Source organism: Pinus tabuliformis, chromosome 5_2 (assembly GCF_031772625.1).
Source record: "Pinus tabuliformis cultivar Carrire ecotype Pingquan chromosome 5_2, CPIR1, whole genome shotgun sequence".
In the NCBI taxonomy this organism is placed as follows: domain Eukaryota; kingdom Viridiplantae; phylum Streptophyta; class Pinopsida; order Pinales; family Pinaceae; genus Pinus; species Pinus tabuliformis.
Window position 1 is genome coordinate 565,895,328 of NC_142306.1, and position 27,537 is coordinate 565,922,864.

The window sequence follows — 27,537 nt, forward strand, 5'->3', positions numbered from 1 at the left end:
CATATAGGCACATCGCATATCAGAGGTTTGATATATCAAAGATAGAAGATCGACGGTTGCAACATCGAATCTTGGAGGAGATTTCACGTCGGAGCATCAACACATTAGAAGGTTGACGATTAGGGAATTTCAACCTCTTAAGTTTAAACCTTTTAAAAGTTGTGATATCATAAAAGTTTCGATTGCATTTAAAACTACTAGGGAACACCGATAAAGGTTTACAAAGGATTTCATCATAAAACTAGAGGCGAACGAGCCCTTTTCTCTCTCCTCAAGTAGGACACGTGGTGTCATCTGATTGATTATGATAAGATACATGTGCAAGCATATGATTGGCTTTGATAAAGACATGTGGCAACATATGATTGGTTCTGATAAATCTACAGTGGTATTTGGTGTCAGCATGACATGGAAGTACGACATGACACATGGCAGCATATGATTGGTTCCAATAAAGCTATAGTGGTATTTGAGGTCAGCATGATGTGGCAGCATGATGTATCATAATTAATTAAAAATATATTTCAATACTCATGTTAAGTAAAATATATTTCAAAGAGAGATATCAATCTCAACTAGGGCTCTATCAAGTGCCTAAAGAGATCAAATCTCTCTAGGTATAAAACTTTTCTCATGTTTTCACTCTAAAGGAGGTTCACACTTGAATATATTTTATTCCCTCAACGCTTGATAGATCCACAATTAAGATGGATCTATACTAGTTTAGTATCACAAATTTTTTTAATTAATTAATTTAATTTTTTTTTTCTCCGTAAGACTGCACTAATTTATATTACAAAAAACCAAAATTTACATCCAATTTTACAAAAAGGGCCGAAGCCTTTGTTCTCCGAAGAGAATTTCCCATGACTATCCATTTAGAATACCTGGCAAAAAGGAACCAGTTTCTTTCAACCTACATAACCAGCATGTAATCGACACAACAGGCTTTTGAGCCAACACAGCGGACATATAACTTGACACGATGGACCCATTACTTGACATAATCGACACGTAAACAGACATGGACGACACATAAGCTTTCGCGGTGGACATTGACCCTTTGACAGACATACAAACTGAGTAAAACAGAAAGAGATGGACCGAGAGTAGCATTCCTGGCCGAGAGAACGGAGAGGCTTCTGAGCTAGTCCTCATCAGTGAGGTAAGGCTCATCTTCCATCGCTAACCCCTTTAGCTTCTTATCTTCCTCCACATCCAGGCGCATCCCTTTCTGAGCGGGCTCGCTGGGACCGGCTTCGACTTCGTCAGCTTGAGTGGGTCGCCTTAAGTCCACCCTGGGGACCTGCATATCCACTCTTGGCACAGTCAGGTTGTCTTGTGGCCTCCGGAGGTCGCTGCAGTGCTCAACAGTAACTGAAACTATGAGCGTGTTGTTCTCCAATGTGCAAGGGATGCGGTATTTAACTGCTGGATGTTCCCGGTGACCACACTCCATGAGTGCTCCCTTGTCTCGCTCAATTCGGTGGCCAACTGTTCGACGCGGACTGCTGCTGCTGCCCGGTTCTGGAGGAATATCAAAAGAGGAGGAGGGTGAAGTGGCGGGCCTTTGTGTTGCAGGACGGCCCCTCGAACCAATTCTTCTGCTGCTCATCCTTTGCCTCTCAGGCATTCTGCACCTACCTCTCTTGACAGAAATCCTCGGTGAAAGCTTGCACCTGGACAGAGTGTGCTCTGTCGCCTTCAGAATTTGCTCAGGTCTCGTTGAGAAATGCGGGAATGCCACATTGTGAACGCTCTTATGGATTGCCATAATCCTTGTACTAGTCTGCGCATTGAATGTCACCTTAAACCAATTTAACTTCCCAAGGTTAATCCCTATCACCATGAATTGTTCTGGAGCCCAACTGGTCCTTCCGCTGTCTAATTCCTCCTTCGCATTCATTGCTTGGGCGTGTTGGTTTATGGTGGCTCGTCCGGGCTGGCAGCTGCCCATGTGACGAGCCACCTGCCGCTCATCCTTCGCATGCACCCGCATCCGGGGAGGGGAGGTCTTTTTGCACCAAAGAGATGCAGTCCTTTTTGAGTTGAGCATCTTCAACTGTATCTAGGGAGCCTGAAAAGAAAGGTATCGACTGTGACACCCCTTGATTTGCTAGCCGATCTGCTACCTGGTTGGCCGTTCTCCTTACATGATGGAAGGATAAATTGTGGGAGGTGTTTAGCTTTTCCTCCAAGGCTTCTAGACGGCTTAGCAGTCTCCAGCTTTTTGCTACCTTGACTGCCTTAGCTCCAGCTTGTATTCTCTTAGCTATTGCTATGAGTATAAGAGAGTCGCCTTCAACCTCCAGAGGGGAGAGGTGATTCTGTTCAGCTATACATATTCCCTTCCAAAGACCCTCTAACTCCGCTGCATTGTTAGTATCTGTACCCATTGTGCCATAGTATACTTGTATTGCCTCTCCGTTGTGTCTACGAATAACTCCTCCGTAGCCTGCTGGGCCAGGGTTGCCTTTGGCAGCGCCGTCGAAGTTCAGCTTGTATGAGTTGGGTTCAGGAGGGGACCAAGAAGATGGAGAAGCAGATCTGGTGGAAGGTTTGGTGGTGGTCGTGACTTGGGACTTGAGTTCAAGATTCCACTCTTTCAGAATGCAGCGTTCCTGAGGACTTTCTGGCATATCACTATCATTCCATACTCTGATGGCCAGAGTTTCTTGTATATTTTTTTTGAGAAGAAGCCAGAGGTCATCTATGGATCTGAAAGTGCTATTGAAGATTCTATGGTTGCGTTCCTTCCATAGGGTCCAGTACAGAAAGCCAGGTATGATGCGCCACACGGAGTTGAGGATCTTGCTTTTAAACGGAGTTTTGTCCCAGGTCCTTATGTTTGCTGTTATGTCCTCCATCCTGGGGTGTGCCTTCATATTGCAGTGTTCGACTTTCTCCCAGATTTGTTTTGCTAATGGGCATTCTTCCATTAGATGATTGATGGTTTCACAATTTATGTTACAATTAGGGCATCTGGATGGCCCTATAAATCCCCTTTTTATCAGATTGTCCCAAGTGAGAATGCGTTTTTTGCTGAGTAGCCAAAGAAAGGTGGAGATTTTGGGCCATAACCCAGCTTGTCAGACTTTTTCCCAGAGTTGATCTTTGTCCGCCTGTAGGTTGGAATAGCGCAAGTGATGAGCTTCTTTGGTGGTAAAAGTGCCTTTGGTTGTGTAGCCCCATCTGAGTTTATCCTGCTGAGAGGAGAGGCGGATTTTCCTATTGTTGAGTTCCTGATCGATGTCTGTATATGCTTCTCCCTGCCAATCTATTTGCCATAGTCGTGTCGGTTTCCACGTTTGAAAGTCGTGGGTTGGAGAGGGCTGCCAGAACTGATGTACCAGTGGGATGCTTCCTTGATTCATTTGGGCCTGCCATAGGGGTTTGTGGAGTAAATTGGCTAGATTGGGAAGTTGCTGCCATGAGTCTTCCCAGAATCTGGCGGTTTTGCCTGAATGAATTTCCCAGAAGCTATGATCTTGAATGAAGCGACTTTGTGTTTTTGCATTGTTCCAAATGAGTGATCCCTGCGAAGTTGGGTTGATTCGGATGAGGTCATTCCATTGACTGCCTCTAGCATATTTGGCTTGCCATAGTTGTGCCCAGGGGGTGTTTGGCTTAGAGACCCAGTTCCACCAGATTTTAGCTCCCATGGTGTTGTTGCTTTGCAGCGGATCCCGAAGGCCTAGCCCTCCTTCTGACTTGTTTTTGCATACTTCTGTCCACTTGACAAGAGCCCATTTCCTGTTCAGGCTTGTGGATCCCCAGAGAAAGTTTCTCTGAAGATTGCGTATAGCTTTCAGAACCCCTTTTGGAGCTGCTAATATGGAAAAGAGATAGAGCGGCATGGCTTGTAAAACCGATTTGATGAGAACGAGCCTGCCTGCCAGATTTAGAGCCCTGAAAGTCCAGGAAGAGAGCTTGGATTCTAATTTGTCCAATAGCGATCTCCAGGATGCTTGCTTGATTGCTGAATCGGAAAGGGGAGCGCCCAGGTATTTAGAGGGCAGGTGGGATATTGTGAATCCCAGAACTCAGGCTATGTTCCTTTGCGTGGAGGGGGGAGTGTTGAAGAAAAAGAGTTGGGATTTTGCAGCATTAATAGATGTACCAGAGGCTTTAGAGAAGAGAGATAGAAGCGATTTGAAAGCAGAGGCTTCTTTTACTGAAGGGTGCCCAAAGAGCAAAGTGTCATCAACGAATTGCTGATGCGATTGAGGAGCACGACCGTGGAGGGAAATACCTTTGAGAGCATGGGAGGAAACAGCCGATTTGAGGAGCCTGCTAAGGCCTTCAGCCATTAGAACGAAGAGGAACGGAGATAAGGGGTCACCCTGCCTGATGCCACGAGTGGGGTGAAAAGGAGGTGAGGGGGATCCATTCAGAAGGACTGAGAAACTGGGAGTGGTTATGAGGTTCATGATCCATCTGGTCCAGGTGGCATTAAAGCCAAAAGCCAACAGCATTTTGTGAATATAATTCCAGCTTAGCTTGTCGAAGGCTTTGGAAAGGTCTAGTTTGAGAAGCATACCTGGTTTCTTGAGCATCTTTAATGAGTGTATGACTTCATTTGATAAGATAATTCCGTCCATGATCTGTCGGCCTTCAACGTACCCCGTCTGTTCTGGAGATATAAGCAAGGGTAATAGCGGTTTGAGGCGATTTGCAATGACTTTTGAGATGAGTTTGTAAATCACATTACAAAGCGCTATTGGCCTGTACTTCTCAGGTTTGTTTGATGCCACTTCTTTGGGCACCAAGGCAATGAAGGTTGAATTTAAGGCCGGGAGGACCCAGTGCATGCTACGGGATTCTTCCACCAGCTCCCATACTTCAGTTTTAATGAGTTCCCAAAATTCGTGAAAGAAATTGGCTGTGAATCCGTCTGGCCCGGGCGCTTTGCCATCTTTGAGCTGAGCCATGGCCTCTTCTACTTCCTTTATTGAAACTGGCTGGAGCAATTGAGTATTGTGATCCTCATTGATAATTTTGGGAATATGTTGTGTGATGTCCCGGATTGCCTCATCCCTATTACCGCTGGGTTCCTTTAGAATGTCCTTGAAGTATCCTGTGAACTCTTTCTCCATATCCTCGTGAGCCTCTACTCTTTCACCTTGCTGATTGTCGACAAAAATGATTTTATTGTGCATGCGCCTCTGGATGGTGGATTTGTGGAAAAATTTTGTATTTTTCTCACCCTCTTTGAGCCAGTTTATTCGAGACTTTTGCCGCCATAGAATTTCCTCTTGTTTTTGACGTTCCTCAATTTGATTCCAGAGGACCTGCTCCTGTTGAATTTGCTCTTCTGTGCGTCCTTCCAAAATGAAAGTTTGTTGCAGTGCTTTCATTTGCTGTTCCAGTTTCTGTCTGCTTTCCTGTATGTTGCCAAAATGATTCCGATTCCATATTTTTAGAGTTTGCTTCAGATGTTTCAGCTTTTGTTGGAACTGGTACATCTTAGCTCCTGCCGGCGGGATGAAGGATTTCCAGGCTTGATTTACCACTTCCTTGAATTTGGTGTTTAAGAGCCAAAAGGCCTCGAATCTGAAGGGTCTATTGCTGCAGTTGCTAGGTCTTGACCAGTGGAGTAGAATGGGCCAATGGTCCAAGCCTCCTTGTGGGATGATTGCTGCACTGAAGTCGCCTCCAAGGTGGATAGCGTTATCTGAAATTAAAAACTGGTCTAGTCGTGAGGCGATATAGTGGGCTCCTTTTCTTTTGTTCGACCAGGTGTAGATGCCGTTGGAGGTTGAGACATCCATGAGCTGATTGTTTTGAATGAAATTCTTGAAGCCGCTGCTATCACTGTCGAGTCTGGTGCGCCCCCCTTGTTTCTCTTCCATGGATTTTATTATGTTGAAGTCGCCCCCCCCTATCCATAAAGGGAAGCGTCTGTTTTCATTAAGGAGGGAGATCGTTTCCAAGAGGTCTAATTTTTGCTGAATTATTTGCGGGAAGTAAACATTGGTGAGATGCCCATGGATCTTGGTTCCGATGAGGTGGAATGATGCCTGTATGAGATGCAGAGTAGCGTGAAAATTATCAAGAGACACAATCTGCGGGTTCCATAGAATGGCTAGACCTCCAGAAGCCCCTGAGGCATCTACTGAGATTGAACTGCTGCCTGCCCAAGCTTTATTGCTGAGACTATCTATTGTCGTGCTGTTGCATTTTGTTTCCTGAAGAAAGACTATTGCTGGTTTTTCTTGCATTATCAAGTTTTTTATCATTCTGTGTTTAGAGGGACTGTTGAGTCCTCTTACATTCCATGAGATGAGCTTCATGGAGATTGAGCTTTGGGTTTGTAAAACTTGGTCAACTTGGGGAATTGCCCCGAATCCATAAGTAGTTCTCCAAATACTATTGTTCTCTGTAGATCTATTTTTCTTCCCCTTTTCTTTGTTTCTTTAAGGATTTTCCTTCCATCCCAGTGACTGCCTCCTTGTATGCCCAAACTTTTATGATGCTGAACCCTTGTTAGGACTCCTTCGATTTTGTCTATTTGCCAAGGAGGGATTGAGGTATACTCTTTTTGCTGGCACGCTGTCTCCAGTTTGGAGATGTCAAGCTTGGAGATGTTGAACTCTTCTAGATCTACATCATCTCGATCTTCATCCATATTGTTAGAGGCAATGAGGGTCTCCCCCACTTCACTTTCATGAAGACTCAGGGCTAGGGCTGCATCAAGATCCATTTCTGAAGCCTGGGGATGCTCATTCAGCAAGGTTTTCCCCTTGGAAATGTTTGGGAGTCCGAGCTCTGAAACATAGATTGATTTTTCTGTAGAGGGAGGGTTAACATGTTCGGAGGAGGCTGGAGCGGAGGAAGATGGGGGGGTTGAGCGGTTGAGGTTGGGCGGGGTCGGGTGCAGCTGATCTGGGTCATCTGCATTGGGGCTGGTTTGTGGATCGTATGTGGCAAGAGCGGCGAAGAGGTTTTGGGGGTTCGCCTTAGAGGCTTGAGGCGGATTTGCTTGGTTTTTCCTTGCATGTCGTCTGCGGTTGGGGATTTTTGTAAAGCCATCTGGGTCTGTGTTGGTTTCATTGGCAGGAGCCTTGGGCTGCACATTTAATGGGCAATCACGGAAGAGGTGGCCATGTTCATGGCATTTCCTACAACGAAAAGGGATGTGTTCATAATCTAAAGTTTGTTTCCATTCAAAGTCATCGTGAAAGAGACTTACCGTGTCTGCTAGGGTCTTGGTTAGGTGAATCTTGACGCAGATTCTGGCATATGAGGTGTATTTGCGCGTTTTGGTTTCAGTTGCAACTTTGATGAAGGTCCCCAACTTGTTGCCTATGTCTGCCAGTGTTTCTTCTCGCCAGTATTCCACAGGGAGGGAATACATTCTGATCCAGACAGGGGCCCAACTAAAGTCCTCTTTATCAGGGTTGAATCTGGGCTTCCATTCCGTTAGATACAAACCTGAAGAGTTGAAGAAGTACGGTCCTCCTTCGAATATTCTTGTTTTGTCTTCTAGACAGTTGAAAATGGCTGTGAAGAAGCCCTTTGGGCCAAGCTGTAGAGTCACTTGTCCTTTGGGCTTCCATTTTGAGGCGATCCATCCTTGCAAGGCTTTTTCGGTGGGCCAGAATCCCAAGAACTTTCCAATGAGTGCATAGTCCTGCATATATTGGATTTCCCCATTTATGCGGTGGCTTGGCAGTTCGACCTTGATCGATTCTGCTGCTTTTGGAATACAGGTTGCAGAAGTAACTTTAGTCTGAGCTTCTCTCGTCGTATTGTGCCTACTATTGCTGGCGTCGTCCTCTATGTTTCGATCTGAGTCCGTTTGTTCTTCTTGCGTCCTTGGCTTGTCTTTTGCTGTTTCTGGGTCTGCGTTTGCAGAGTGCATATTCTCTGTCGATAGCTTCTTGTCAGTTGTGGGCTTGTCCAGTGGAGGGGAGGCAGAGCTCTCCCCTCCTGCAGCTGATGCCATAGGACTGTCAGTGGCCGCACCTATAGTGGCTTACGCAGGTTCGAGCGGCGACGCCTAGGGTTTCGTGCTTTGTTTTGCTGTGTAATCGCTTCAGAGCCGACATAATTAATTAATTTAATTAAAAGAATAAAAAATACATAATTTATTTGGAGATAAATCTCAACATATGGATCTATACTATTTTAGTATCACACAATTTTTTTAATTAATCAATTTAATTAAAAGAGTAAAAAATACATAATTGCTTTGGTGATAAATCTCAACATTTTGTGAATGCTACTAGCTCAAACATATAAATTAAATGACTTATAAATGACAATATGTATCAAAACACTTCCTAAATGCCAAAAATATTTAGAAATACTAAAAATTAACTAAAATATAATTCATTATTAATAATAATAATTATAAAAAAAATTAATATATGAGTTAAGATTCTTCCAATGGAGATTCACCCCAAATTTATCATGGATATTTTTAACCTATAAATATGCTTCGTTACAATACCATGGCTTACTAATACCACGTGCCCAAAAAACCATAACTCATACATTCTTCCCATGGAGATTCACCCCGCTTTATCATGAAGATTTTTAACTTATAAATATTCTTTCTTACAATCCCATGGGCCAATACCATGGCTTACTAATACCACATGCCCAAAAAACCATAACTCATATTCATATAACACATGTTTATATAACATTATTTTTAAAATCAATTAAAAAAGTAGAAAGAGCATAATTACTTTGAAAATAAATCTCAACATTTGATATGTGTAGTATTAAGAATATTCTATAATATCCCTATCATCCACCTAATAATTATAAATAATTAATTTAAAATTCTAAAAGCCTTATTCCTAAATAGGCATGCCTATATGCACAACTAAGAATATTTTATAATATTCTATGGAGGTTAAATCCTTGCCATCCACCTCATAGTCATTAATAATTAAATTAAAATTCTAAAAGCACTTTTCCAGAATAAATGCACATAATTGTAACTTTATTTTAAATTATTATCATTAATTTTTTTTAAATTATCTTAATTGACTACATATAACACTTTCTACATGCCTCTGCCATTGCTTCCTTGGGCCATTTGTGTCACTGTTAGTATTGGAAGAGTAAAAACTAAACCCTTGTATTATTTCACAAAATAATAGAAATCGAGTGACACAATGCTCCCCGTTTAGCTTACGAGTTCCGTGGAACTACTACGATGGAGTCTAATGAAACACCAAATTAATAAGGCCAAGAATATCGAAATTGTCTTTCAAAATCCTAACAAAGTTTCCATTTAAAGTAATTTTGGCTTAAAACAAAAACAATTTCAAAAGGCACTTCACTAGAAAAATATTTCTGACAATGATGATATCAACCATACTTAGATATATAAAAAAACAATAGACATATGATAAAGAAAATCCCGATAACACTCGTTAGTTTTAGAAAAAATGAATAAAATTGCTTGCTTAGATATTTTAGAAACGAGTTCAGTGCTAATAAGCGTACAACAAGACTTAGGAAATTCAAAAAGCAATAGACATATGATAAATCAAACCTCTATAACACTCACAAGTTTAAGAACAAACGAAGCAAGCCACTTTCCCATAGCTTTTAGAAATGAGTTCAGAGCCAATGAGCCTACACATAGTACATGGAAGGCTATAAGACATCTATATCACGAATTGACATCAAAGTTCTGAAAGGACATTTGATTGCTATTGGTTTTAATGGCATTCATTTACCATTGATTGTCATCAATATAGCTAGTAATTATTTTCCTAATCTGCAATTAGAAAAGATTGTTCCAATATTGATTATTAAAAACCATATCCACTTTTCTTAAATTCCCACTCAAGATAGTCCAATTAATAGGATTGTATTTCATGATTGCTATGCTTGGCATGATTTGGAAATTGATATCAACATACTATTTTATTAATATTGTAATTATGTTTTTATTTAGATTTATTTAACGATACAATGACATTTAAATATTAATTTTATTGCATTGGGTTACTGCTTGTTTAGGGTAGTGTTATTTTTTGTGTTATTTCAAACCCAATTTTCAATCTCGGACACAAATCTTAAGCAATTTATACAAAAACCTGAAATGATATTTTGTTACAAAATAAAAAAAACAGAGGGATTAATCTTACGATTAACTAAAGCTCCCCTGTGAGTATAATATTTTCAATATTTATTTGGAAAATCAATACATAATCAAAACATTATTCAAGTGCTTAATAACATTTACTCTGTCAGCTTGTTTCACTACTAGCCAATGTTTTACTTTGACTAGATTTGTGTTCAATATTTACATGCTTATTTTGATGTTTCTTTCACATTATTGTTCCTATTCATTTAAAAACTTTATCAAAATAGAATCAACGAACCTTGGTATTCACGCTTTTCGAATACTAAGTGCATTAATGATTTCACATTTGTGAATTGAACACTTATTATCCAACATTAAATTATGTGTGTTTTTAATCAGTGTGAGGAAGAAGTGTCGTGTGAGAGAATGGGAGTGTGGAGCAAGGAACACAAACTTTCTTCCACAATGTTCTGAACTTCCGCATACATTCTCCCTCCACACTTCCCTTCCATACAATACTACACATTAATCAATTAATTAGTGTTTTTGTATGGTTAAGGTTTGGGGCATGAATTTGGTTTACATGTATATTGGATGCCAAAGAAGGGTAGACAAATCACTGTCTCCACGACCCAATTTCGTAACTTGACTCCATATGGTAGACAACTTTTAAATTTTTAGTATGCGAAATAATGGAGCACATTCCACATCTCCCTATGTATTTCCTTTCGACACATTGATTTTTGACCAAGAGTTACATGAGTACTTTAATTTTCTAGGGATTCACATTAGGCTAAAAACTAACATTTTAAAACTAATCTCAATTTTTTTGATTTTCTAATTTTAATACAGGTTTTAAATTTTTAATATATGGATTAAAGGATGTACAGAAGAGGCATATGTATGCGAGAACATTTATTGCCCCATTTTTGCACCTGTGCATACATTCCCCCTCCACATACTGCAAAATCTCATTTTTGATGTAGATATTTTGACATTCCACAACAACGTTTTGGTGGAATGTCATATAAAATCAACTGACCCCTTGCAGTGTAGATCATTGCATATTTAAAAATTAATTAAGGCTTAATCCTTGCGTAAAAATGGCAATGTTTGAATGCTTAATACCAATTAATTTAAAGTGTTATGTAATGTTCACTACTTTTAAAAATATCAAGAATGTGCAAATGGATTTGTAGCTAGTATTCATTCTAGCAGATTGAAGCAATGTGCAAAAGAGGGATATGTGTGGGAGAACCCTTATTCCCCTACATCCGTACTTCTACATAATCTCTCCCTTTGTGCACTTCTTCCGCATGTTGTAAAACATCAACTTCCATGGTATCTAACACACATATTTTCCTGTTCCATGACAATGTTTTGGCGAAATGTCACATAAGCTTAATCAACTTCCTGCATTGTAGAGAAGGTTATATTAAGCATTTATTAAGGCTTAATACTATGATTAAATAAATTCATAACTTTGAAACTAATTTCAAATTGGAATTTTAAAATTAGTTTTGTAACTTGACTTTGTAGGATGGAAAGTTTTTAAATTTTAAGTGTGTGGAATAAAGGATCTGCAGAAGAGGCATATGTGCAGGAGAACCTTTATCCCTCTACTTCAACACCTCCACACACACTATCCCTTTGTACACTTCTTCTGCACATTCCAAAAAGGTCAACTCTCATGTTTGTTGACACATATTTTAACGTTTTACAATAATGTTTTGGTGAAATGTCAAATAAACTCAACCAACCTCACAATGCAGATCACCACATATTAAAAAAAAAATTAAGGCTTAATAATATGTTTCATATAAGCTCTCTTGTTGGTAAATATAAGCCTTTTCAGGGTTCGTTTGGTAAACTGACACGTAACTAGGACATCGTTCGAGTGCTTAACAACATTTACTCTTAGCAGATTGAAATGATGTACGAAAGAGGGCTATGTGGTAGAGAAATTTTATTTTCCCGCATTTGCACCTCCACGCATATTCCTCCTCTGCACAATTCTTCTCCATATTGCAAAACATCAATTTTCATGTGATTTGATACACATATTTTCTTATTCTACATGAATGTTTTGATAGAATGTTACATAAACTCAATTAACTTCCCACATTGTGGACTAATGCATATTAAAAAATTAACTAAGGCTTAATGTTATGATTAACCAAAGATCTCTTTTATGTAAATGTAAGGCTTTTCAGCATATTATTCGACGAATCGGGGCATAGTCAAGACATTTTTCAAGTCCTTAATAACATTTATTCGATAACTTGCTTTGCTACTAGCTAATGTTTTACTTTGACTAGATTCGTGTCCAGTATTTAGATGTTTATTTTGATGTTTCCTTTACACACATTCCAACTTCCGCACATTCATAGGCATTTTTTTCTCTGTATACTTGTTCCATACATTTCTATTTTGCACACTACTTTCCCATACACTCTACTCTAGATGATTGCTTTTTGGTATTTGTATTTTTTTCACACACTGTTGTACTCAATGGTACCAATTGTTTCTATGTTACTTATTGTCATTACAATGAATTTGTGGCATAATATTAATTATTATTTAATTATTTTTTACAATTTAAAAAATTGGGTTTGGAACTCCATATCCATACGCTATGTTTCTTTTTGCATGTTTTAAATTGCATGGAGTTTATGATAAAGTTCTGTGGCTAAGTTTGCAAATCCTATAATTGATAAAAAAAATTAATAATCACTTTATTTCCGCACATAGTCACATGCCTTGATTCTTCCATTGCATAAGTAATAAGTTCCTCCAATTATATAATTATGGGGAATTTCGGCTCTATATGTTTGTGCTGCATGTATATAACTCGTAATATGTATTTATTTTTGCCAATATATAAAATGGTATGAGTTTTTTTTGAATCTTAGGTTTTCATTTATGCAAAATAATTACATTTTCGTGAACAAATCAACAAAATCTTACTAGCCTCACTCTTACTAGATTTATCGGCCAGTAGGTAATTAGCAAGAACACAGTAAAAATTGTGAAAAATCACTTCACTACCCAAAAAAAAGGAACATAGAACCAATTTTTTTTAGGATCAATACACAACCAAGAGCCATTGAATATTAGGGGTAGTTACCAAACAATATTATCTGGTCCTGAACTAGTTGACGACGGAGTTTGAAACACATAATGTACATGTTTCTCCATGTGAGCCAATTTGCCTTCAAAGGAGTCTAGTTTTACCTGTAGACACCGTTGGCCCCTTTGCAGACTCACTAATATATTATGCATCTACCACTGGTTACATTGGAGATCATTTGTGAATGAGATTCTCATATTATGTTCATCATGTCTATCTCTTATGAGCTTTTCTAGAAGCATCTTTAAATATCTAAGCTAATTGCCAAAGTTTTTTTGATCAGAATTAGGGTCGTTAATATCAATTCTATTGACAAGGTAAGGATTAATAGCCTCACCTTAACCATTTCTTAACATGTAACCTTGGATTTACTCCCCTCATTTACCAACCCCTTGCCCTACTCTTCCTCACTGACGTGTCATCTTGTTTTTCACCATAAAAAACAAAAAAGTAGAACACAAGGGTGCTATGAACATGCTAAATTAACAAAACTATTTACATTAAACATAACACCAACCCTGTCGAGAACAAAAACAACCCACCTGGTCTTGCAGTTGAATGAACTAAGATGTAATCTCAAAAGAAACTATTGAAATGAATAGTCACAAACTACAAGAGAAAAGATACAAAACCCCCAAGAAGGTAGTTAGAAGTGAGATACATAAGCATAAATCCAGTCTCCTGGAATTGCCTACTCAGGCCAGACCTTAAAACCCCAATCAAGAACATAAATACACAAATCATTATAAGACTCAATAATAACATAGAATAATCAAATGACCCAATTAAAAAAAACAAATGCAACAACAATAATGAAACTGGACCATACAATGATTCCATCTTATCTCGTTATCAAACTAGGAATCTAGAAGAGGGATGTTACACAGTTCTCAACATGCCCTCTAATGAACAATATAATAACATTTTATCAAACTCATCGAATAAATAATGTTTAATGCCCAAGCGTAACGGATATATATATATATATATATATATATATATATATATATATATATATATATATATATATATATATATATATATATACATATACATATACATATACATATACATATACATATACATATACATATACATATACATATACATATACCTCTTTTAATTCATTAGTTATACCCTATGTCAATGTAGATCGTCACTGATTTAGCGGTTACCATACTCTAGGTGAAAAAACTTATTTTTACCATATTTTTGTAAACCAAATTTTTTTTTCCTAATTTAATTTATATATTTCTCATAGGTTGCAAAACAATTTTAAAATAGGGTAAAAAGGAATTGTGTTTTAGTAGCTCTAGAGACTCTGACAAAGGCTATGATGATTGTCATGATTGATTTGCAAATATCCTCAATCTAATGAAGGAAGTTGTATTTGCAAAGATTCATGGTTCTTGTACATTGTGTGGGTTCACAATTGCGATTAAGCTACCTTATCAGAAATATTCTCTTTGATGTGAATGCTACGGTTAACCATCGATAATTTGATTAGACCCACACTATTGCTTTTCAAAATAAAAGCACAAGTCCGGATGTTAGAAAATTAAACTGTAATAAGAATAAAGAATGTGTGACGAAAAAAGAATGTGCAGAAGAGGATGTATATGTGAGAGAGTGTATGTACAGAGAGAAGAAAAAACTTTGAAATAGAAATCTACAAAAATAATTGGGAAATCAAAAACTGTTATAACTATTTAAGTTATTTTTTCATTTTAAACTTTTATATATTTAGTTATTCAGATTAAAGGATGTGAAAAACAGGGGGTGTGTGTGGGAGAATCTGTGTGTGAGAAAATAAAATATGAGAACATATAATTAATATCTAAGTACATGTTCTGGTATCTATTATCTACTAATCTTGTATAAATAGTAAACATGCATATGAGCTTTTATGAACTTTATAACATTAGGTAAATAAGATGAAAAACTAAATTGAATTTTTTAAAGTTTTATGTCCGCGCATATTCTCTCTGCACAATTCTTCCACACACCTCCAACCCGTACAACGCTTCTAAATGTTAATTTTCATGTTATTTTACACATATATTTCTAGAGGATTTAAGTTAGGTATTTTGAATGATATGTAATTATATGGATAAACTTTGTTGTATGATTTCATTGCACATTTGATTTGAAATAAAAATACGTGTAGGAGAAAGGTTATGCGAATGAATGCATGTATGGAAACAAGAACACAAATTTTCTCCCACACACATGAATGAATGCTATGCCACATGTTAGCTATGGAGAAAACCTATTAGTGGACCTAAAGGTAGAGCCAATCACATGTTTCCCATATCATGGATGCATCTTATTCAATATTAAGCCTACATTGGTTTGAGTAAGAGATAATGGATCATTGCCTATGATTTTAGCAGTAAAAAATCATGAATTGAATTATTCATCCATTTATCGCCATGAATAGTATCGTTAAACAAAAATAAAAGCTGCTCAATATTAACATATAGTTTGATAGTAATAATTGGATCAATATCCTTTTATTTTTTTATATATTTCCATTCAATGAAATCATCTCTTAAATAAATATTTGCAACAACGTAATTGAACTTGCTTTATCAGTTTTCTACTTTTAAGACTGAATATGCATGATAAATCTACATGCTCCACCAATTTAATTTCTTTCAATAGTTATTGACACAATTGCAACGAAAAAAGTACAATTAATTCATAATGATTGTATTTTTGATAATAATTACAAATTTCAAATTTGACATAAATTCAGATAGCGGAAATAGTAAACAGTAACTATATTACATGCAATTAGAAAAAAGTTCACAGTTTATGAAGCTTGGACAAATTACAGTTGATTCTTTATTACATTCAATGTAATTTTGTCTAAGTAGATGGTGTAGCAAATATAAATATACCCACATGGATTCTAAGGCAGTGTTCCTGAAGTAATCATCATGATTACATTGCTTCATAAACCTTTTTTCATATATACATAACCTAAGTAAGCACAAATCTCAGATTCGGTGCTTTTCTTAACACATACTTACATATTTCTTCCAAGAAACCTAGAGTTGTTGTGAACCCATTCTCTAATTTGCTACCTTTAATTCTAGCTAGCATTAAGTATTGAATAAAATGTAATCACCATCAATTAGCTAATTTTGTATATCATTACATAGGTCTCTCAACTCTTTCATCATCCTTGTTCATAAAAAGATGATAATTGAGTAGATAAGATAAAGAGTACCATAAATGTTCTTTCCATAAAGAGTACATCTATTAGCCATGAATTTCTCAGAGATGTCAATTGAAGTTGCCACTTCATTCCTTTCTGTGTACTAAACTTTGTCCTTTGACCTCGTAAAGATTATGGGTTTACTCAGTAATGTATACTGTGCCATGCTGCATTTTTCAAAGTTGAAACAAGAATACTTAAGCTTTGTCTTCCATTTCACTTTTGGATTCTAAACAAGGGTCCATATTTCATTGGCTTGTGTTCCCTCGTTCATTCTGACTTGGAAAACCTTTAGACAAGTGGAACATGTTACATTTTACTCTTACTGTAAACAACATAGTAATGTGACAACTCTGTAGCATAAACAAATAAGAACCAAGAAACAATGACCAATAACAAAATTCAACAAGTTTTCATTCACTTAAGCTCTAAATATATGATGATTTCACCATTACTCTCATACGAACACTTATGATTTTGATAGTACTTTCCATTAAGATATGAAAATATATATATTAATCATAGGATTAAGCCTTAATTAAGTTTTTAATATCCACTAATCCATTTCGCAAGAACATGCATAGGTGTAGAAATGGGGGAACAAAGGTTCTCCTACACATATTCCTCTTCCACACATCCTTCCAATCAGCTAGAACTGGGATTGGCTATGGAGCCAAATATACCTTCTTGATTTGTATATGACCAGTAAATAATATTAAGCACTCGAACGATGCCCTGATTACGCGTCGATTCACCAAATAAATGTTGATAATACTATTTTATAATATCAATGGATACAACCTTGATTTATCTATAAGAAATAATCACTACATGATGCATTAGAGTAAATGTTATTAAGAATTCAAAACATGTCCTGATTGCGTGTTGATTCACTTAATAAATGCTTACATTTACCAGGAAGGGAGCTTTTGTTAATCGTAGGATTAAGCCTTAATTATTATTTTAATATTCTATGAAGCCCTTGAATGATGTCCTAATTATGTGTCGATTTTCTGAACAAATGTAGAACATACTTACATTTATTGGAAATAAAACTTCTATTAATCGTAAATTAAGTAAGTATTTGTTAATTTTTTTATATCCACTAATTCGTGTCACAAGACGTTGATTGAATCTATGTAACATTCCTCAAAATATCACCATCAAACAAGACAATGCGCGGAAGATGCGTGTAGAGGGGGTTCAAATATTATTTTAATTCGCTATGATGGATACTCGCTGCAAAGCTCTGTGCATCTTATTGACTTGTTTACATGTAGTAAATGCTATTAATCACTCAACAATGTGTTGATTACCCGTAGATTCGATGAATAAATGCCAAAAATACTATTTTATAATATTGATGGATATAATATTCTTGATATGTTTATAGCCAGTAATCATTACACAATGTGTTAGAATAAATGTTATTAAGCAATTGAACTGTTGAAAAAATACAGCAAGGAATGATCAATTTGACTTTAGCCTTAGTTAAATTGAGTAAATCAAATTTCCACATCAACAGGACAACTTGGAGGCAGTTAACTAGTGTGACATGGATCTTGTCACTCAGTTAGCTCAGTAAATTTGAGTTAGAGGGCTTGGAGTTCAGTTATGCATGTGTGATTGCTAAATTTTAGTAATCCAGTTCAGTTATTTTCAGTTGTATTCAATTAACTAACCTCTAACTATTGATAGAGTTAGTTGAAGGTCAGTTGTGCAGTGGGACAACAATCTAACTCAGAGAGTTGTCAGTTAACTAGTCAATCAACCCAAAATAGATAATTCTTGCAAGGAATTTGAGTTCCTCAGCTAAAGTGGAGATGAAAAGGCAACATAACAACAATTGTAAACTAGTTTGAGTGTATAGGTGCTACGTGAGTCAGAAGATCAATCCTTGGGAGTTGTGAAATCAATTTGGAGGAAATTCCTATATTTTAGGGGCTAATTTCCTCAAGATTTGCGTAAGGAAATAAGACCCTTGGTGAGAAAATAATTAGCTAAGTATTGGCCAGAGTTTTTCATTAAGAAGAGAGAAGAATTATTCTTTTGCAGGTTAAGCTTAGAGTTGGAGTTGGCAATTGTAATAGTTTCTCTATTCAACTGATTAATGCAAAGAGGCTTGAGGGGTTTTTCCTAGTTGGGTTTCCCTAGAAATCACTGTGTATTTGTTGTTTTTCTTATTTCATGTGGATGCATGTTTTTCTAAATTGTGGTTTTCATTCCGCAGATTAGTAGAGTAGAATTGTGTCTCTTGTTTTTTAGTTTGAATCTTGAGCAGTTGCAATTTCTATCAAATTTCTACATGAACTATGGGCTAATTGCAAATCGATTCATTGAATAGATGTTAATAGTAGGACTAAGCCTTAGGTAAAATTTTAACACTGAGTGCAGAGTCTTCTGCATCATAATCAATATCTATTACTGTAGGTTCCCGCACCTCCACAAACATTTTCATCTCAACATAATTTTTCCATATATGATTGCCATACACACTTGTCCTTTGTCACACGTTTTTGTACTAAATGCTTTCAACAGTTTGTACACTACTTGTTCTCATTACAAAGATTCCATGATATAATATTTAGTTAAAGTACATGGATTAATGCTCTAATTGCAAGGATTAACACTAATGTTCCATTACAACAGAAAATATCTCTCGTTATGGAAAGAAAAATGTTTACTTTTCTTAGTAATCCTTGATTTTAGCAGTATATGGTGAATTGGTTTAGTTGTTGATGTGTACAAATGATATGGATAACATGTTTGTGTTTATCCCTTGTAATAGTGAGATATGTTAATCAAATAAAGAACCACACTAATTCTTTGGTTAAATGACATAAATTTCATTGTCTCATGGATTCTTTTAGGTTGCACTCTTCCCTAGCTCTAAGCGATACACTATGGATTCACACTGAAAATGAATAACTAAGTCTCATGTGGCTAGTGTTTTGTACTTCCATATGACCAATAATCATTATAAAATGCGTCAAAATTAATGATATTAAATGTTGATATATGTTAATAGTATGACTAAGCCATAGCTAATTTTTTAATACTGGGTGCAGAGTCTTTTGCACCATAGTCAATATCCATCACTATAGGTTCCCACACTAGTCAATAAAATATCCAATGAAAACACATAATGTATGGAAACTTTTATTATTTTGATTATTGAAGCTTTGTAGTTCTATGTTTTAATTTTTTAAAGTTCGAAAGACGTTGTATGTCTAAATATTTTATTTTTAATTGAGTTAATTTCATTGTACGGAGTGCAGAGGAAGCTTTCTTTGTGCTTTATCCACCCTTTGCACAATGAAATCTTCCTCCGCACTCTAGACAATGAAAACTTCGTATGCATCTCCACGATCCACACAATGAAAGCTTTATTCGCACCTTCGCACTTGGCATAATGCAAGCTTCCTCCGCACCTCAGAGTGAAATTGATAGATTAATTTTATGCGACTTAAATTTCTAGGTATGCACTTGCTTCATATATAATATTGTTGAGTGTTTTCCTTGCCTTCATTTAATTCAACTGCGTAATTATTTATATCTTCACTGGTTTAGTGAAACTACTATAACAATTACAAAGTGTGCATATCCCAGGGGTTAACTTATTTTGTGCAGAGTGCAGAGGTGTGGATGAAGCTTTCATCGTGAGTAGTGCAAATATGTATCTTGTAGAAACAAAGTGTTCTCAAATAACGACAAAAAACAGACCCAACATAAGGAGATAGGACTATATTGTTATGCAACTATCACCCTTGTTTATGAGGTAAGTGTAACACTTTAAAGGGTTGTGTTTCAAGTTTTGAGTTTATTTCCCATTTAAGTGTTATGACATTTTAAAAGGCTGTGTGTTAAGTTTTATGTTTTTTTCTATGTAGTGTGGTATTTTTTTACAAATAACCTAATGTGTTTGAAGGTGAATAAAATTGTTATTTTATTGATTTAAAATTTAAAAGATATATTAAATGTTTTGATATTTATTTATGATTTTAGATATTTTTTTTATAATAACTACTATTGTAACTTTGAAGTGGTGGAAGAATATGTAATTTTTATACTATTAAATTAATAATAATAACAACAACAAAATAAATCAAATAAAAAATAATAAAAGGGAAAATAATAATTAATAAAATAATAAATTATAAAGGAAAAATCATAATAAATAAATAAAGGAGATTATTTTAGAAAAGAGTAAAAAGTAGTAAGAATAAATATATGGGGAAAAGACAAATTAATAAAATAAGTAAGATCAAATTATGGGAAAAAACTAAGTTAATAAAACCATAAAAAATTAAAAATAAATTACATGATAACACATGCATTATGTATCGTTGGATTTGGATGTACAAGTGGTGACAAACAATATTGAGAGCCTTCATCACAACTAGATAGAATACATTAATGGTGGAAGGATAACGACACAACCTGCTTACCATCACCGCAGGTCTCATTCAACACATGAGATGTGTTGGTTGGATGACATAGTATTGGCATTTAATGTTGAATTAGGATGTGAAATCTCATCTCTATACGTAGGTGCTTGTTCAATATACAATTGACATTGTTGAGGACAAAGCGGAGGTTTGTGGTATTTAAAGGGGAAACTCATGATGACACAAGCCGACAACCATATTCTGTGAGCATGGTTATCCTAGGATAGGAGGGAGGGGAAGATAGCGTCAACCTCATGCTCCATGGCATGTTCTAGGGGCAAAACGATTTGATGAAGATATTTTGTGGTCCATTAGAAGAATTATTTCGAAACTAAAAGCATAGGAGAATGAAACTATCGGGGAAGACCATTGGGCACTAAGGAACCTTCTCAGCTAGCACCTGCGGAACCAAGATGAGACTATGCATGTTGTGGAAGGCTGAATCATTGACCTCAACTTTCATCTCGTCCAGGATAGAGTGGATCTACGTGTTCTGGCTGGTGGTCTGGTAATTCAGTTCCCTCCACCATCCCTACCTCCAACACCCACCAACTCCTCATATGGCTTTGACTCTTCTTCTTCGAGTCCTCTAGACTTGGTTTCTCAAGGTGTAAAACCACCTAGTCTTGGGAAGTCGGGGCCAATGTTGAACATGCATAATACCTTTTCAAAAGAAGGGTCATTGAGCAACAATGTGAAGGGAAAAGCCACTAGTAGCAAGGAAACAGTGAAAGATAAGAAAATAGAAGAGAAACCATAGTGGGATGCAGAAACCAACTTCAGCAAGATTCTTATCGAGTGGGAAAGACCACCATGGTTGAAGGAAGGTCAGGATGATCCCTTTAGTTAACTCTCAACATGGCTTTGATTACTACCAAGAATCAGGTTCAACACTGTTTCAGTCTTTGTTGCACATTTTCATATTAGTTTTGTTTTCTATAGTTATGAACTAGTTTCATGGCATTCAAGGAAGAAATATGGTTTCCCATATATGGGTAGATGGCCATCCCCAAGACAAGCACATTGCTAGTCCCATGTTAGATAATAATTTTTGTTGTTTACATATGCTCAATTCAAACATTTCCCATAGAAGACTAGATATGTCTTTACTTTATGTAAACTCTCAGTAATTTAATGAAATTTAACTTAAGCACAGATTATGTACATGAAGAATTCATTTTCATTTTTGAAACAAATTGTTTTATTTAACAGATGATTAGGAGTATGTGAGGCATTCTTTTCCTATGAGAATTTTAGAATAGGAAGGATTCACTAGAAGAGGTAGTAAATTGATGACTCAGGGGTGGCAAATTGTAGAAAGAAAATGTGTAGTTGAACCTATGGTTGGGGGAGAGTTATCCCCAACATGTTTGTGTTAGTCAACAAAATCATAATAGCCTAATATTCACAAGTATGTGAGTTTGATTCTTTAGTAATAAATTATTTTTTATTTAAAAATTACTAGTCTTAATTTATGTCGATAATATGTTTTAATATCAAGATATCATAAATAGGATCAAAACCAAGTTCCAATTTTAGTTGACCCTTGAGATTATATGATTTTTATTTAAAGAATATTAGGTTGAAAAAAATAAATTGAAGAACCAAACCTAGATTAATAAGAAATTAGGTATAAAACCCAAATAATTTTTATTTATCACCAAAAATCAAAATGGTTTCAGAAATGATGCAAATATATTTACATGTTAGGTAAGTAATTTATGGCCTTTGAGAATCTCATACAAATTTATTGATAAAATACTAGAAGTGAGATATTAAATTATAAAATATACAAATATATAGGTTAGATTGAATTGTTATTAAATTGAATTATTTGAGATAGTTAACCAAAATCAAACTCGGGTTATAGTTTATAAATCGAAATGATCATTTTGGATAGTAAAATATAATATTTTAATAAAAGGTGGCATATATTATATAATATAATTTTAAATAAATTGTAATTTAGAAAAAATAGGTTTTAAATTTACAATTAATTATTTTGATTGTTTTTTTAAAATAAATGTTATTTAAAGTAATTGATAAAGCTTTGATTTATAAAATTTATAAAATATCTATTTATTATTCTATATACTCAATTAAGTCTAAATGTGAATATTTGAAGAATTTCTCTAGATACCATAGTGTATCATAATTTACCATGAAACTCATTGTTACACGATTGAAGAATGGTATACCATATTTTATATATATATATAAATAAATTAAAAAAAAAACATATAATAAATGGAAAATATAATTGTACCAAAAAAAATAGTAATAATTAAACAAAAATATAAAAACATGAGAAAAAAATGGAAATTTTACTAAAAACAATAATTTATAATATTATTAATTAATAATAAGAATAATAATATAATAATTATTAAAATTATTAATATTTAACCGAAATTAGTAATAGTTAATACTAAAGAACACCTATTCTGTTCTGTCCAAATAACCGGCTTTGTAGCTTACAAAGAAGCATAACTGTGGAAACCAAGTTGTCGAAAGATGAAGTGGGATGTGCACAAAGGAATGACATATAGGATATATGCCTACAAAGAAGCACAACTGTGAAAACCAAGTTGCGGAGGGATGAATTGGGGTGTGAACAAAGGAATGACATATATCTATTTGTGAGTACTCATGCAGTTGCCCATTACAACGAAAGCCGGAAGTGAGGAGGTTGGTATGTAAATTAAGGTGTTGATGAATAATATTTTATATTTTAGATTGCTTTTTGAAATTTAATTATTAAGTTCAGAGGCAAGTTGCAGGAGAACAATGTAATGTAATATATATCTATATATAATTAAAATAATGATTTCAATCAAAATACTCAATTATTTTATCAAAGTTTTGTTTTTCTTGTAATTTTTTTTGGTTATATTTGAAAGAAGTTTTGATATGGTATTCAATCATAATTTTGGAATAGGTCAAAATTTTTAAAATTATTTTTAATTTGAATTAATATTTGTTAACAAATTGTACAACAAAACAATATACATTCATTATTTATGTTTGTTTTCTCATCACATTAATCGATTTTCATAATGTAAATTTACCTGGTTTTCTATATTAATTATATACTAATAAATGTTATATTTTTATAATCAAATTTTGTTAAAATTAAAATATATAATAATGTAAAAAATAATTAGAAATAATAATTCAATTTGAAGATTTTTGTTTTCTTAAGAAAATTTGAATATGTATATTAAATTCCCTTGTAAAATTATAACTTAATAACAGCAAACACATATTTTAAATATTAAAAATAAGTAATGATGATAATAATAATAATAATAAGTGATGATAGTGATTTTCTTTAAATAATTAAGATAATTTTAGTATATTTTTTTTAAATAAATAAAATAATCTTAGTATATTTGCTTTAAAAAAGTAAGATATTTTAAATGATATCTATAGTATTGTAAATTTCCTATTCAATGTATAAGATATAATTACAAAAGCTATATTTATAATATGATTGTTTCAATTAAAATATTGTCATAATCAATGAAAGTAAATTTCGCCAAAGCAAATTTAATATTATGGAGTGTAGAGTAATATTGAGCTAACACAACTACAATATATAGAACTTGATTCACATCACATCTAGGTCATTGTTAAAAAAATATTTTAAAAACTTCATCTAGAAACATATTTATTTATTTAAAATAAATAAAACCTTCATAACTTATGTTCTCTCATTACATTTCCTTTTTATTTTCCTTATCAACTTATTCCCCCCCAACCCCAACACACACACACACACACACACACACATATATAAACTTTTAAATATTCCTTATCAACTTATTTTTGTTCCAAAGTTTATGATGATGATGATGGTGGTTGACATCCACTAAGACCAAATTGGTCTATCATACCTATAATTTTCTTAGTTTTTAATTGTTTGGCTTCTCATCATTCTTGGCGAGATTGGTGCTGTAGCTTTCTTTTTTTTCTCTACCGTTTTCCAACTTCCTTTATCTTGCATCTCCTTCATCTCTTCTGGTTCTTGGGACATTGGTATCTTAGCTTCGCAATTTGTTGTGTTCATCCTTTTGAAGATATTCGGAGAAGAAGTTTGATCTGGGAGATCTGCTTTGCTGTTAAATGAAGATTTATTTTGTACGGTATTCCAATCCTCATAACTGTTGATGCTTGAGGGGTTGTCGAGTTCACTTTTTTCTTGTTGGGCGGGGCTTTCCCTGTGCTTATCTTGAGAGTTGTTTCTTTCTTGCCTGATTTCTTGTGATTCAGAGTTTTTTGGAGAGTATTCTTCCTTGATGACAGTGTAATGTTCTTTTTGTGTTCCTTCCCACCATGTAGATTTGTGGTGATTCTTTCTAGTATAATTTTTCTAGGAGGCTTTTGGGCAGTTTTTGGCTAGATGGCATATCTCAAAGCAGGATCGACATTTGAAGAGGACACTTTCATAATCGAGTTTCTGGTTCCACACATAGTCTTTACTTGTTAGGTTTATTTCAGCCGAGAATCCGACGCTAAAGTCCATTTCCACACAGATGCGTGCATAGGTGGTTTTGGCATATTCCTCTGTCTCTAGGCACCTGTAGTAAAATTTCCCAATTGCATTTCCAATGGATTTTAGCGAGGAGAAATTCCAGAGATGCAAGGGTAGATTTGGCAATCTCACACAATCTGGTGCTAAGGTTATGACTGTTTAAGTATGGGGGTTTTACGCAGTGCATTATATTAGATATCAGATATCATTTTTGGATTCAACTGTGTTAAGTAAGTCATTCACGTATGACCATTTCCATGAGAGGTAGTCGTAACTGACTAATTTCTCATGATTTTTGAATAGTTCACTTAGCACTCATTGCATCGGGTGATGTTCACAGGGGTGAAGAAATGGGATTGAAACTAGTGAAATGAATCACATAGCGTCAATCATCACTTCCGGGGCTTGCACCCGGTAACCAGGACTTCCCGGGAGGTCACCCATCCCAGATTGCCTCTGGCTCTAGCGCGCTTAACTGTGGAGTTTTCCCCACAATCAAGCCCACTTAGCTTGCTACCCCATTTGCAAAACCTTAGCAAGTATTGTGCCTCATGAACCATTCAAGTAGAGATCCCTTCACTCTTTTTGAATTTAAGTATGGGGGTTTTACACAGTGCATTATATTAGATATTATTTTGGGATTCAACTGCGTTAAGTAAATCATTCACGTATGACCATTTCCATGAGAGGTAGTCATAACTGACTAATTTCTCATGATTTTTGAATAGTTCACTTAGCACTCATTGCATCGGGTGATGCTCACAGGGGTGAAGAAATGGGATTGAAACTAGTGAAATGAATCACATAGCGTCAATCATCACTTCCGGGGCTTGCACTCGGTAACCAGGACTTCCCGGGAGGTCACCCATCCCAGATCGCCTCTGGCTCAAGCGCGCTTAACTGTGGAGTTTTCCCCACAATCAAGCCCACTTAGCTTGCTACCCCATTTGCAAAACCTTAGCAAGTATTGTGCCTCATGAACCATTCAAGTAGAGATCCCTTCACTCTTTTTGAATTTAAGTATGGGGGTTTTACGCAGTGCATTATATTAGATATCATTTTGGGATTCAACTGCGTTAAGTAAGTCATTCACGTATGACCATTTCCAAAATGATAGTTATGACTGTTGTTGAGAGATTGAATAATGGGTTCCATGGCTTCATGAATAGGCCTGAGTTTTCCCAAAACCAAGGGTCGGAATCTAGAATACATTGTCTGCTTTTAGGGTTTTCAAAATCCACTATAAAGAAACCTCTAGCACAGGGGTAGATATTAATTTCATCAGAAATGACAGGCTTCCATACCTTCGAGATCCAACTATGGAGAGCTGTCAGTCGAGGCCAAAAACCATTGAACCGACAAATTAGGGTACTTTCAGAAAACTTCAAAGCTTCATCGAGTGAGGCTTGGACCACCACCTGGATAGTGGGAGCTGGGGCTTCACTGACGATATGGGCAGGAGCTTGGCCCCCAGAGGCGGATAGAGCTGAGCCATATGGAATTAGAGTCAAAGTGTAATGAAGTCCAGATCGTCAAGAAGAGAGCTTAGGAGATCGTGGTGAGACTCGTTAACAGTGCCAGTAATAATATCGATGCCAAGCATCCCAGGGTGGGAGACTTCACCGAAGATAGTCACGCTCGCAATGGTTCAAATCTCATCCACCACCATCATGCTAAAGCAATCAGATTTGAAGACAAAGCCCTGGATCTAGTAGTAGATCGGCTAGCAGCAATGCTTCCTCTCATAGATCTCATGACAGTGGATTGCCCAGCAGTAGATACCAGAAGACGACCAATGCCAGCAACAAAAGCAACGAGATGAGATCCCGGGAGAAGGTGCAGATTGCAACGAGATAAAATATAATGAGATAAGATCCCAGTCACAACAAGGTCGCAATGGGAGAAGCTGCAGATCTTCCAGTGCAGATCATAATGAGATCACAACAGGAGAAGCGATCGCGCGGCTGTGGAGTCATAATACTTCAAAATAATAATTTAAACAACTTCAAAATACTTAATATAGAACACTTCAATCGACTATGATGGTAGTTGGCCTTTTAGTTTAGATAAACATGGTATTAAACTTTTAATATAAATATATATAATTACACCGTAATGTGTACAATAGTTAGGATGAGGATCCACTGA

At 35.6% G+C, this 27,537-nt stretch overlaps 1 protein-coding gene across 1 annotated transcript; it reads right to left on the reverse strand.

Annotated features, from left to right (window-relative positions):
* Positions 1–1,976: 1,976 nt before the first annotated feature.
* Positions 1,977–2,939, reverse strand: LOC149160218 (uncharacterized). Its single transcript, XM_089434543.1, has one exon. It carries the CDS (start codon positions 2,937–2,939, stop codon positions 1,977–1,979), a length of 963 nt encoding a protein of 320 aa, XP_089290669.1.
* Positions 2,940–27,537: the final 24,598 nt, after the last annotated feature.

Bases quoted from the DNA above. Each gene is read 5' to 3' on its own strand.
- LOC149160218 (XM_089434543.1), bottom strand. From the start codon at position 2,939: ATGGAAGAATGCCCATTAGCAAAACAAATCTGGGAGAAAGTCGAACAC.